At 39.6% G+C, this 12,592-nt stretch overlaps 1 protein-coding gene across 2 annotated transcripts in view; it reads right to left on the reverse strand.

The window, feature by feature from the left end:
• Positions 1–12,592, reverse strand: part of CCND3 (cyclin D3) — an 86,090-nt gene that overhangs the window by 42,924 nt on the left and 30,574 nt on the right. Inside the window, exon 2 of one of the 2 annotated variants that reach the window (XM_023746307.1) lies at positions 8,152–8,258. The exons of the other annotated variant lie outside the window; for it this stretch is intronic. Coding sequence (XP_023602075.1) covers positions 8,152–8,253 — 102 coding nt within the window. The 5' untranslated portion in view covers positions 8,254–8,258. The remainder of the gene's footprint in view (positions 1–8,151; positions 8,259–12,592) is intronic. 2 annotated transcript variants of the gene reach the window in all.

The following is a 12,592-nucleotide window of genomic DNA, read 5'->3' on the forward strand; positions in this document are numbered from 1 at the left end:
AGAGGTCTCTTTGAATTGTGAGACTGTGCGTTATTTTTTTCTTATAATTTTATTTATTGATGAGAGAGAGAGAGAGAGAGAGAGAGAGCGCCAGGGTAGCATGGCTCAGTGGTTGAGCATGAACCTATGAACCAGGAGGTCACAGTTTGATTCCCAGTCAGGGTATATGCCCAGGTTGCAGGCTCGATCCCCAGTGGGGCATGATCAATGACTCTCTCTCATCATTGATGTTTCCGTCTCTCTCTCTCTCTCTCTCTCTCTCTCTCTCTCTCTCTCTCTCTCTTAGTCTCTGAAATCAATAATTATATATATATATATATATATACATATATATATATATATATATATATATATATATATATATATGAGAGAGAGAAACACCAATTTGTTGTTCCACTTAATTTATGCATTCACTGGTTGCTTCTTGTATGTGCCCTGACCAGGGATGGAACCGCAACCTTGGCGTATGCAAGCAAGGGGAACTTTTTTTCTGCCAAGGGCCATTTGGCTATTTATAACACCATTCTCGAACCATACAAAATTATCAACTTAAAAATTAGCCTGCTCTATTTGCTCAAACAGTTAATTAACTCACCCCTAATGCCTTGGCATGGCCAGACCAAATGATTTTGTGGGCCTTACAGGGCCTGTGGGCCAGACGTTCCCCATCCCTGGTGTTTTGGGATGATGCTCTAACCAACTGAGCTACCTGGCCAGGGCTTATTTTCCTTTCTTTCTGTGTTCTAATATTTGTAGATTTTCTAGCATTCATAGAAAACACAATATACTTTTATAAAATCCTCTTCAGGTATCGGTTCTCAGGCCACCATCAACCTCTCCATGGAATCATCCAAAACTTCCAGTCTGAATGAGTCTCTCATCCCTGTTGGTACTCTCATGTGTCTCTGTTTTAGCTCGAGATCTAGTTTATTTGTATGCTTACTAACTGTGTGCTTTTATTTCCCTCAATCTTTGCAGGCAGGGACAAGTCTTACCCATTATAATATCCTGCCCCACCCACTCAGGCCCCTAGCTCTATGTCTAGAAGTTTATTGATTAAATGTCCCTGCCAGTATCCTTATCTGCCCCCCAGCCAACAGGATGGATGCTCAGAGAGGACCTGTCTTCTTTTAGGGGAGATTGATGTCCTAAATCTCTCCCACTTCCTAGGTAGAATGCTGCGCTCTCTTTCCCTCCCACATACCAGGACACAAAGGGTGGGGCACATTCCCCAGAAGGGCCCCAGTCATAATGCACCTTTGTATGAAGCAGCAACCTTTGCACCAGCAATTGGGACTTTCAGAGGAAACCATTTATCAGATTAGCTGGTTGACACTGCCATGCAGAATCTGACCATGGGACAGAGACCCAAGAAAACTAAGGTGGGATGGTGAGGGGGTGGCAGAGTGGAGATCTGGGTGGTGGGGAAAGTGTAAGTGCTCTGGGGAAGAAAAGTCAGATTGGGGCAAAACAGGCAAGGGGGCAAGAGCTGGACTGGGGCATGTGGCACTTAAACTAAATGCCACCTACTTTGCCAAGTAGCTTAGAACCAAACTGTGAGCCGAAAACCAGGAGCAGTAAGAGAATCCAGCTGGACACCAGGAACAGCAGCCGCATGGTGCTCAGTAGGGATCAGACACGGTCACCTCTAAGGGCCCTTCCAGTCCGTCAATTTGGGACTTCAAGCGACCATTTCTTTTCTGTCCCTAATGATAACAGTATCTGCAAGTGTACAGCGCTCACATTGTGCCAGTCATCGGTCTATGTTTTTTATTATAGTAACTTGCTTAATCTGAAAACCAGAAGAGGGAGGTATTATTATCTTTATATTACAGATGAGAAAATTGGCACAAAAAGATTAAGTAACTTGCCCAAGGCCCCACTGCTAGAGGCCACCAAGCTAGAGTGTGAACCCATCAGAATCTGTGCCCAATCATGCTCTGCTGGCTTCTGTAAGTGCTAAGGTCCTCCCTTCCAGCTCCAGTCCCTCGGGGCCTTTGCTCAGCCCTGTAACTTTTCTTCTCTTTTCTTTTTAAATAGATTTTTATTGATTTCAGAGAGGAAAGGAGAGGGATAGAGGGAGAGAAACATCAATGATGAGAGATAATCATTGATCGGCTGCCTCCTGCACGCCCCCCACTGGGGATCAAGCCCACAATCCAGGCATGTGCCCTCGACCAGAATCGAACCCGGGACCCTTCAGTCCGCAGCTGACGCTCTATCCACTGAGCCAAACCTCCCAGGGCTCTTTTCTTTTCTTTTAAATATATTTTTATTGATTCCAGAGAGGAAGGGAGAGGGAGAGATAGAAACATCAATGATGAGAGGGAATCATTGATTGTCTGCCTCCTGCATGCTCCATACTGGGTATCGAGCCTGCAACCCTGGTATGTGCCCCAACCAGGAATTGAACCGTGATCTCCTGGTTCATAGGTCAACGCTCAACCACTGAGCTACTCTGGCTGGGCTTTTTTAAAAAATATGTTTTTATTGATTCCAGAGAGGAAGGGAAAGAGAGAGAGAGAAACATCAGTGATGAGAGGGAATCATTAACATTTTCTTTCCGGTTCTATGGGAGGAAGCAGAAATGCTGGAAAGTTTCTAGCACTGAGTGGTTCTTACTTACCTTCAGGGGTAGTTCAGAGGTGACCAACAAGCAAGCTCCCATCCCTGATTGTGTAGGATTCCTCCACCCTCCCTCCCCTCTTCCCTCTCTCCCTCTATCAGCCCACCCAAGTACTGAGTTTAACAGTCTTTCAAAATAACCTCTAAGTCAGTCCTGGAGCTGACAGGATTCATACATTTAAAAATACTTATAGCTCAATTGGTTAGAGAATCGTACTGATACCTCAAGGTTGCAGATTTGATCCTTGATCAGGGCACATACAAGAATCAACCATGCATAAATAAGTGGAACAAGTCAATGTCTGTCTGTCTGTCTGTCTCTCTAAAATAAATTTTAAAAAAAATTTTAATACTTATTGTATATCTACTGTGTGCCAAGCACTGATCTAGGTGCCACCACAATTTTTTCTTGACTTGGAAGTATTTTCTTTTTTTTTTCCTGTGGCCTTCTACAATTTTTATTTATTTATTTTTTATTTATTTTTATTTTTTTATTTTTATTAGTTAAGGTATTAGAAATGTGTCCTCATCCCCCCCCTCTTGGAAGTATTATTAAAGGGAACAAGATGGCAGAAAAAAGTTGAGGGTCTCATCAAGCGGGGATTGAACACATGGGACTACTGAGGTGATCCTCTGCTTCATGGCCTAGGCCAGTGGTTCTCAACCTTCTGGCCCTTCCTCATGTTGTGACCCAACCATAAAATTATTTTCGTTGCTACTTCATAACTGTAATGTTGCTACCGTTATGAATCGTAATGTAAATATCTGATATGCAGGATGGTCTTAGGAGACCCCTGTGAAAGGGTCGTTCGACCACCAAAGGGGTCGCGACCCACAGGTTGAGAACCGCTGGCCTAGGCCTTTGCAAGCAGAGCAGCAAGAGGAACATGCCAGGGGTTGCTGATGTCAAAGGTGCCTCTGAGGCAGCTGTGGCCAAGACTGGTTAGAAGCCCACCAATCCCTTTGCCTCTTCCTGGTGCACAGAAAAACGACAATTCCCTGTTAGGTAGGGGCTATGCCCCTGGGTCTGGCCGATGGACTGCGAGCAGCAACGATGCCGTCTCTTCAGGCCTGGACATGAGAGGCCAAGCACAGTCCTCACGCTCTCCATTGTGAGAGAGGAGGATGCAGAAGCTAATAAAGGACTTTCAGGACGCAGACACTGTAAGAAGTAAGGCCGCTGGATCCCTGAGTCACTTCTTGAAGTTATGAAGTGAAAAAATCTGTCTAATTTTATGCACCCCAGTCTTTTGTGTTGGGAGAATGACAGGTGATGGTTCTGGGATATGTGGTGGAAATGGGGAAATGGCTTTCCCTGGTCTGGGAAGCTTTCCCTGACTTGATCACCCTCCTCCCTACAGGGTTCATTTCTTCTCTAGGGTCTTCTGAAGCACCTTGTATGAATTTCTACACTGGCATGTTTTAAAGTCAGCCTTCTATGAGATGGTGAGCTCCTTAAGGGTAGGGCTTAACTTAAACACTTAGGTTCTCAAGAAGTTGAAATGACTGGTGGGGAGAAAGGATGAAGAATTTAACTTTGGATAAAATGCTTTATATTGATGCTAAAATTTCCAAGTGGTTCTACTCAACTACATTTTAAAGAAGGGCTTCAAATTCAGCTAAGAGGTTATAGATGATTTGGGGCGTCAGAAAAGTGTCAACATTTAGAACTCTAATAGCAGAAGATACCTTCAAAACTAAGATTATGGAAACCATGAGACTGTACCAAGCTCTTTTTATCATTATTTTACATTATTCTCAGAACAACACTATGAAGTAGTTATTAGCTTCAAAAATGAAGAAGTTGAGGCTTAGCGAGGTTAAGAAATTTGCCTATGATCACACACTGGTAAATTGAGGATCTAGAATTCAGGGTAAAAACAATAGCAACACAATAATCATAATGATAATTATAAAAATAATGAGTTACTCTTTATTGAACACTTACTATGCTCCAGATAATTTAGTACTTTTAATACATTTACATCTTACAACCACCCTATGAAACAGAATTTGCAAATGCAAAAACATGGCTCTATCAACCAACTAAGCCCTTAACCACCATGGCTTTAAACAAGCTTTGGGGACACTCAGTGTTAGATGGCTAGAACAATAATAATTTGCAGGATAATTTAGTTTTTAAAATGATTCCACATAACTTATCTCACTTGATTCTCACAACACGGTGAAGGGTGGTGTGCAAGGCATGTATTCTTGCACCCAATTGAAAAATTAAGAATCTAAGACTCCGGGACACTTTCAAGACTAGAATACAGATCTACTGACTTCTAATCTAGGCTTCATTAAAAGCAGAGGTAGAAAAAAAGTAATACAGAGAGAGGCTAAAAGTTAAATGATGGAACAGATGCTAAATGAATGCTAACTGAAAGGAAGCTGACACCAAATATTAACATGAGATAAATAGGCACTGAGGCAAAAAGCATGAAAAGAAATAGTCACTGTATGATGATCTGAAAATTGGCTACAATAATAATTTATTTTATTTCAGAGGGATGGTTACTCCTTCTTTAAATTTTTACTTTTCAATTGCAGTTTACATTCAATATTAGTTTGTATTAGCTTCAGGTGTACAGAATAGTAATGAGACAATCGTTTACTTTATAAAGTGTCCCCCCGATATTTTCAGTACCCGACTGGCACCATACATAGTTATTACAATATCATTTACTCTATTCCCCATGCTTGTACTTTGCACCCCGTGACTATTTTGTAACTACCAATTTGTACTTCTTATTCTTTTCACCTTTTCACTCATCCCCCAACCACCCTCCCCTCTGGCAACCATCAGCTGTTCTCTCTATCTATGAATCTGTTTCTATTTTTTTTAACATATTTTATTGATTTTTTATAGAGAGGAAGAGAGAGGGATAGAGAGTTAGAAACATCGATGAGAGAGAAACATCGATCAGCTGCCTCCTGCACACCCCCCACTGGGAATGTGCCCGCAACCAAGGTACATGCCCTTGACCGGAATCGAACCCGGGACCTTTCAGTCCACAGGCCGACGCTCCATCTACTGAGCTAAACCGGCTAGGACGAATCTGTTTCTATTTTTGTTTTGTTCATTTATTTTGTTCTTTAGATTCCACACATAAATAAGTGAGATCATGTGGTATTTGTCTTTCTCTGACTGACTTATTTCACTGAGCATAATACCCTCTAGGTCCACCCATACTATCACAAATGGTAAGACTTCACTTTTTATGGCTGAGTAATATCCCAGTGTATGTGTGTGTGCTTTATAGCTTTTTTATTCACTCATGTACTTGTGTATTGATGGGCACTTGAGTTGCTTCCATATCTTGGCTATTGTAAATAACGCTGAAATGAAAATTCTTTTGAATTAGTGTTTTGGGTTTTGTTGGGACATAAAGCAATTCCATTTATAATTTTTTGAGGACCCTCCATACTATTTTCTTAAAAAAAAAATATATATATATATATATGTATATATATATTTGTATTGATTTCAGAGAGGAAGGGAGAGGGAGAGAGAGAGATAGAAATATCAATGATGAGAGAGAATCATTGATGGGCTACCTCCTGCATGCCCCCCACTGGGGATCGAGCTGCAACCCGGGCATGTGCCCTGACCAGAATCGAACCGTGACCTCCTGGTTCATAGATCTACACTCAACCACTGAGCCACGCCAGCTGGGCCATACTATTTTCCACAGTGCTACACCAGTCTGCATTCCTACCAACAATGCACAAGGGTTCCCTTTAACTTCACTTCCTTGCCAACACTTGTTGTTTGCTGATTTACTGATGAAAGGCATTCTGACAGGTGTGAGGTGAGAGCTCACTGTGGTTTTAATTTGCATCTCTCTGATGATTAGTGATGTTGAGCATCTTTTCATATGTCTACCGGCCATCTGTATGTCCTCTTTGGAGAAGTATCTATTCAGGCCCTCTGCCCATTTTTTCATTGGATTTTTTTTTGTGTTTTTTTTTTATATTGAGTTGTATGAATTCTTTATACATATTAACTTCTTATTGGATGTCTCATTGGTGAATATATTCTCCCATTCAGTAGGTTGTCTTTTTGTTTTGTACATGGATTCTTTTGCTGTGCAAAAATTTTATAGTTTGATGTAGTCACAATCAGAAAAAAAAATAATTTATTTTTTGCTAGAATAATATAATAATTCTAAATCTGTATATATTAAATAATAAAGGTTCTGAAATACAAAGCCAAACTTGACAAAACTATAAGAAGAAACTGGTAAATCCACTATTGGGGTAGGAGGTTTTAATACATCTTTTTTAGTAATTGGTAGATTGAACAGACAAAAATCAGAAAGGATTTTGAAGATTTGAACAATGCCATTAATAAGCTTGAGATCTATTATCTATAAATTTATATATATTTATGTGTGTACGTATATATTAAGCTTGTTAAGTAAATATATATAAGTGTGTGTGTGTGTGTGTGTGTGTATTAGAGAATACACTTTTCTTTTAAGCATACAAATTAACTACACATTAGGTCATAAAGCATGTCACAAAACATTTCAAGAAATTAGTATTACAAAGACTATATTAAGCAACCAAATTGCAACTAAGTTAGAAATCATCAAAAACAACAACAAATCATCCCACACACGGAAATTTAAAAACACACTTCCAAGTAACATAGAGTTCAAAGAAAAAAATCTTAATGTAAACATTTTTAAGAACTAGAACTAAATAATAATGAAAATACCACATCATAAAACTTACTGGATAGCTACACGAAGACCTCGCCTTTCCAATTCCAAACAAGAAAGCAATGAAATCACAGGTGCACCACTAACCACAGCTCCCTCTCTACACCCCTGGCCGTGTCTAACATGAACAGGGGAAGCAGGAGCTGACTTTGCATCTGAGTCCTTTTTCCCGAAAAACTGTATGAAAAAACAAGGCCAACATTTAAAACAAAAACAACCAGTGGCCACATAGTAAAACGGTACATCAAGCATGTCAAACTCAAAGGCTAACACGGGCCAAATACACAAGTTTTAAGTTTATGTGGGCCGCAAAAAAACAAAAGCTTCAATTTTCATAGAAATGTAGGTTTATTTTGATAGCGACATGCTGAATACAAAGGGCTGAAATAAATGAGTAATCGTTACCATAAAACAATAGAACATTTTAATAAAAATTAATATTTTTCTTGAACATCAACTTACCAGACACTGAATAACTGCACAAATTAATAAGCATAACGCAAATAAACCTATTTTTCTTGCTCTCCGAAAGTGAAATAATTCCTGTTGCACACACCAAACAAGTCAGGACAAGACTAATGACGTGGCAATCGGCTGCTAAAATATTCGCTGCTACTATTAGTGGAGAGAAATGGTGCGCCTGCCCGTAAGGCGCATAAGGGAAATGAATGCAACACGATTATAGTAATCGGTCATTAGCGAACGATGTAGTTCGTTATTAATAATTATGTATAACAGGATATTGTAATTAAGTTACAAAAATTAAGACATTTTTATTAAAACGTTTCTTACATACCATTGTATTGGCTGGGCTGCAAAAATATTCGTTGTGGGCCGCGAGTTTGACATACTTGTTGTACATTGCACTGTAGCCAGGCGGTTCAGTTGGTTGGAGCATCAATCCTGTCCACCAAAAAAGTTTCAGGTTCAATTCCTAGTCAGGACACATACCTAGGTTTCAGGTTCAATCCCCAGTCAGGGTGTCTACAGCAGGCAACCATCATGTCTCTCTCTCTCTCTCTCTCTCTCTCTCTCTCTCTCTCTCTCATAAAAATATATCTTCCAGTAGGATTAAAAAAACAAACAAACTGTACATCATTTTCCATTCATTTAAAAAGCAAAGTCACTAGGATGGTATAAAAGTAATACCAGTGCCTTTTTTTAAAATATATTTTTATTAATTTCAGAGAGGACGGGAGAGGGAGAGAGAGCTAGAAACATCAATAATGAGAGAGAATCATTGATTGGCTGCCTCCTGCACAACCCCACTGGGGATCGAGACCACAACCCGGGCATGTGCCCTTGACCGGAATTGAACCTGGGACCCTTCAGTCCGTAGGCCAACACTCTATTCACTGAGCCAAACCAGCTAGGGCGGTCCAAGTCTTTTTTTTATTTCAGAGAGGAAGGGAGAGGGAGAGAGAGAAACATCAATGATGAGAGAGAATCATTGATCAGCTGCCTCCTGCACGGCCCCTCCTACTGGGGATCGAGACCACAGCCCAGGCATGTGCTCTGCCCGGGAATCGAAATGTGACCCCCAGGTTCATAGGTTGATGCTCAACCACTAAACCACACAGGTTGGATGTCTTTTAATTTTTTTTTATTGTTTAAAGTATTACACATAGTAGTACATATATCTCCTTCCCCCCCCCCCGCCCCATTGACCTTAATTTTTTGTTGATGAACACATTTTCTCTGAGATTGAGAATGATCTCCATTCTCAATTTCCACTACCCAAGAGAAATGAAAGTTTACTATGTCCACAGAAGACTTGTATAAGAATGTTCATAGGTGCTTTATTCATAGTAGCCAAACACTGAAAACAATCCAAACAAACATCAGCAGAGACTGGATAAACAAATAGTGCATATCCATCCATATAATGGAATAACCTCAGGGATAAAAAGGAGCAAATGAACTAATATACGCAGTACACGCTGATGAAAGAAGCTGCCCTCTAAAGAGAATACTGAATGCTTCCATTTAGATGAACGTCTGGCCTCTCACAGTCCTCACACTAATGAGCTGGTGACGAAGGGAAGATGGATCCAACACGGGCCCCACGGAGCCTTCTGGGCTGATGGAAATATCCTATATCTTGGAGCATGGTTGTTTACATTCGCCGAAACTCATAAAACTATAGACTTAAGATACATGCATTTTATGATATGTATATTCAATAAAGAAAAAAAAGCCTTACAGAATTCAACTTTAACAACACTTACAAGGAAATATATAGCCTTAAGTGCATATATTAGAAAAGAAAAGATTCAAAACTGATTATCTATCAAAGATAGATAATAGGAAATTTTTTTAAAAAGAGCAGCAGAATAAATTCTAAGAAAGTAGAAAGATGAAAACAATAAACATGAACAAAAATTAATGACATAAAAAATAAACAGTAGAGAGAGTCAATAAAGTCAAATGTGAAATGTGTACATAAAAAAGACTAATAAAAATGGAAAATACGTAGGTAATATTGATCAAGGTAAAGAAAAAAGTTGCAAATAAACAATGTTAGAGAGTTTTAAAGTGATATATTGAAAGCTACAGCAGAGTTTTGTATGTATGTTTTTCATCTTCACCCGAGTTTCTGTTTTTTAATTGATTTTAGAGAGAGAGGAAGGGAGAGAGACAGACGGGCAGGCAGACATCGATGTGAGAGATATCAGTACCTCCCATACTCGCCCCGACTGGGGATCAAACCCGCAACCTGGGTATATGCCCTGACCAGGAATCAATCTGCCACCCTTTGGTGCCCAGGACTACGCTCCAACCAACTGAGCCACACTGGCCAGGGCACAGGAGAGTTTTTATTTTTTTTTATTATTTTTTTAAAAATATATTTTATTGATTTTTTACAGAGAGGAAGGGAGAGAGATAGATAGTTAGAAACATCGATGGGAAAGAAACATCGATCAGCTGCCTCCTGCACACTCCCCACTGGGGATGTGCCCACAACCAAGGTACATGCCCTTGACCGGAATCGAACCCGGGACCCCTCAGTCCGCAGGCCGATGCTCTATCCACCGAGCCAAACCGGTTTGGCACAGGAGAGTTTTTAAAATGAGAAAATTACAAACAACTTTATGCCAATAAATTTGAAGCAGACAAACTAGACAATATTACATAATTTGCCAAAACTAATTCAAGAAGAAAGAGAAAAACCTATATCGTCCAATACACACAAAAACCACATATTTTATTATCTGAACAAGGAGATCTTTGAAAGTGAAAAGAGGCATTATTAATGAGTATGCAGGGAACAGACATAACCTGGTCCTAGTCCAGGCATCTGGTCACTTACACACAGCCAGAAACACAATCTAAATAGGTCATTTACATTATTCCTACAAAGAGGATACCAGGCCCAGAAGGTTGTATAGGAATGATCTACCAAATATTCAAGAAAGCATCAATTCCAATTTTAAGCCACCTTTTCTTAGAGATTAAGGAAGGAAAAACATTCTGAACGTATTCAGTGAGGTTAGTAAAATTCTAATTCCAAAACAGACAAATATAGTATGAGAAAAAAATGCAGGTTAATATCACTTATGAACATAGATGTTGATACCTTGTTCAACATATAAACAAACTCAGTACTTTATAAAAAAAAAGATATTATATTATGCCCCATTTGACTCTATCCCAGATATACAAAGAAAGTTTAACATAAAAATATTAATGTAATTTATAGCATTCACAGATGAAAAAAGAAAACCCATAACATCATTTCAACAGATGTAGAAAAAGCATTTGGTAAAATTTAACACTAAACTAGAAATAAAAAAGAAACGTCCTTAGCCTATTAAAGAGCATGTACCAAAAACCTGTAGCAGTCATCGTTACGAAAAACCATTAGAAGCATTTATTTTATGTTCAACAAGTCAAGGATGCCTGCTATTCCTGCTTCTAGTTGACATTATATTGGAGGTCCTAGCAAAATTGGAAGCAAACTGGAAAGAATAACAATAAATTAAAGGCACAGAATTGGAAAGAAACAACAGTCCTTCAGTGGTTCTCAACCTTCCTAATGCCTCGACTCCTTTAATACAGTTCCTCATGTTGTGGTGACCCCCAACCATAAAATTATTTTCGTTGCTACTTCATAACTGTAATTTTGCTACTGTTATGAATCGTAATGTAAATATCTGATATGCAGGGTGTATTTTTAGGGGTCGCGACCCACAGGTTGAGAACCGCTGGATACTACCCCTTCAAAACTGCAGGTGATTAAAACTAATTCAGAGCATGATAAAATAAACCAAGCCAGAGTGTCTTAGTGGGATGACCCACAGAGGGCCACAGAGGAAGGTTCCACGGAATCAATGGTGTTATATTTCTTGAGTTGTGAGGTAGGTATGATATGGGTTTAGTTTTATTATACTGCTTCATAATTTATATAGATAGGTGTGCTTTTGTATTCTTTTTGAATGATAGAATTCATAATTCAGTTCCATTCAAATATAATGTATTTTTACTTTCTATATTACCTAAGTATTAGTTGTTTTATTCTTTTACAATGAAAATGTAAACATGTATTTGGAAGAAAGAAGATTTAAAAAAGAGAAAAACAAAAGCCAATGAAGGGAGCCTGGAATTTCACCAACGGTTTGATGGATGGGCTGGTAGGTGGCGGTGAGGGTGGTTAATAAGGCCAAGTTCCATTAAAGTCAGGACAAGGGCTCAGTCAAGGATTGAGAAGAGGCTGCTAGGTTTGGAGGGAAGACCCATGGCAGTGACCTTTAAGAGGGCAGTTTTTATAGGCTGGCAGGAGGCGGGCCCAAAAGGAGGGGGTGAAATCATGAATGAATACATAGCAAAGAACTGGAAAACACCCAAAGGCCTAACAATCAGGGCCTGGTTAAACAACCGCAGTGCCATTCATAAAGAAATGATGCTGAGTCCATCCACAGGCGGGCTTACAAAATTAGGTGACGTAAAAAATTTCAGGACACAAAATAGCATTTGTGCGGATTACAATCATGAAAGGACATTCGTGTGCAGCGAGCGGCAGATAGGACTGGACAAGATCAAGTCATGCTGGTGGATGCTGTTTTAGGGCTACGGGATTTTATTTCCCATGTTTGGAATGCTGGTGATCGTCAAACAAAAACATGTAATGTTTCTTTAAAATAAAAAGAATGGCTGTTGAAGAAATGGAGGCAGCAAGGGAAGAAATCTGACGTTGACTGGAAGGCATGGGATGCGGAGCACTGGAGGAGTGCGGAGGG

This window comes from Myotis lucifugus, unplaced genomic scaffold (genome assembly GCF_000147115.1).
Source record: "Myotis lucifugus unplaced genomic scaffold, Myoluc2.0 scaffold_653, whole genome shotgun sequence".
In the NCBI taxonomy this organism is placed as follows: domain Eukaryota; kingdom Metazoa; phylum Chordata; class Mammalia; order Chiroptera; family Vespertilionidae; genus Myotis; species Myotis lucifugus.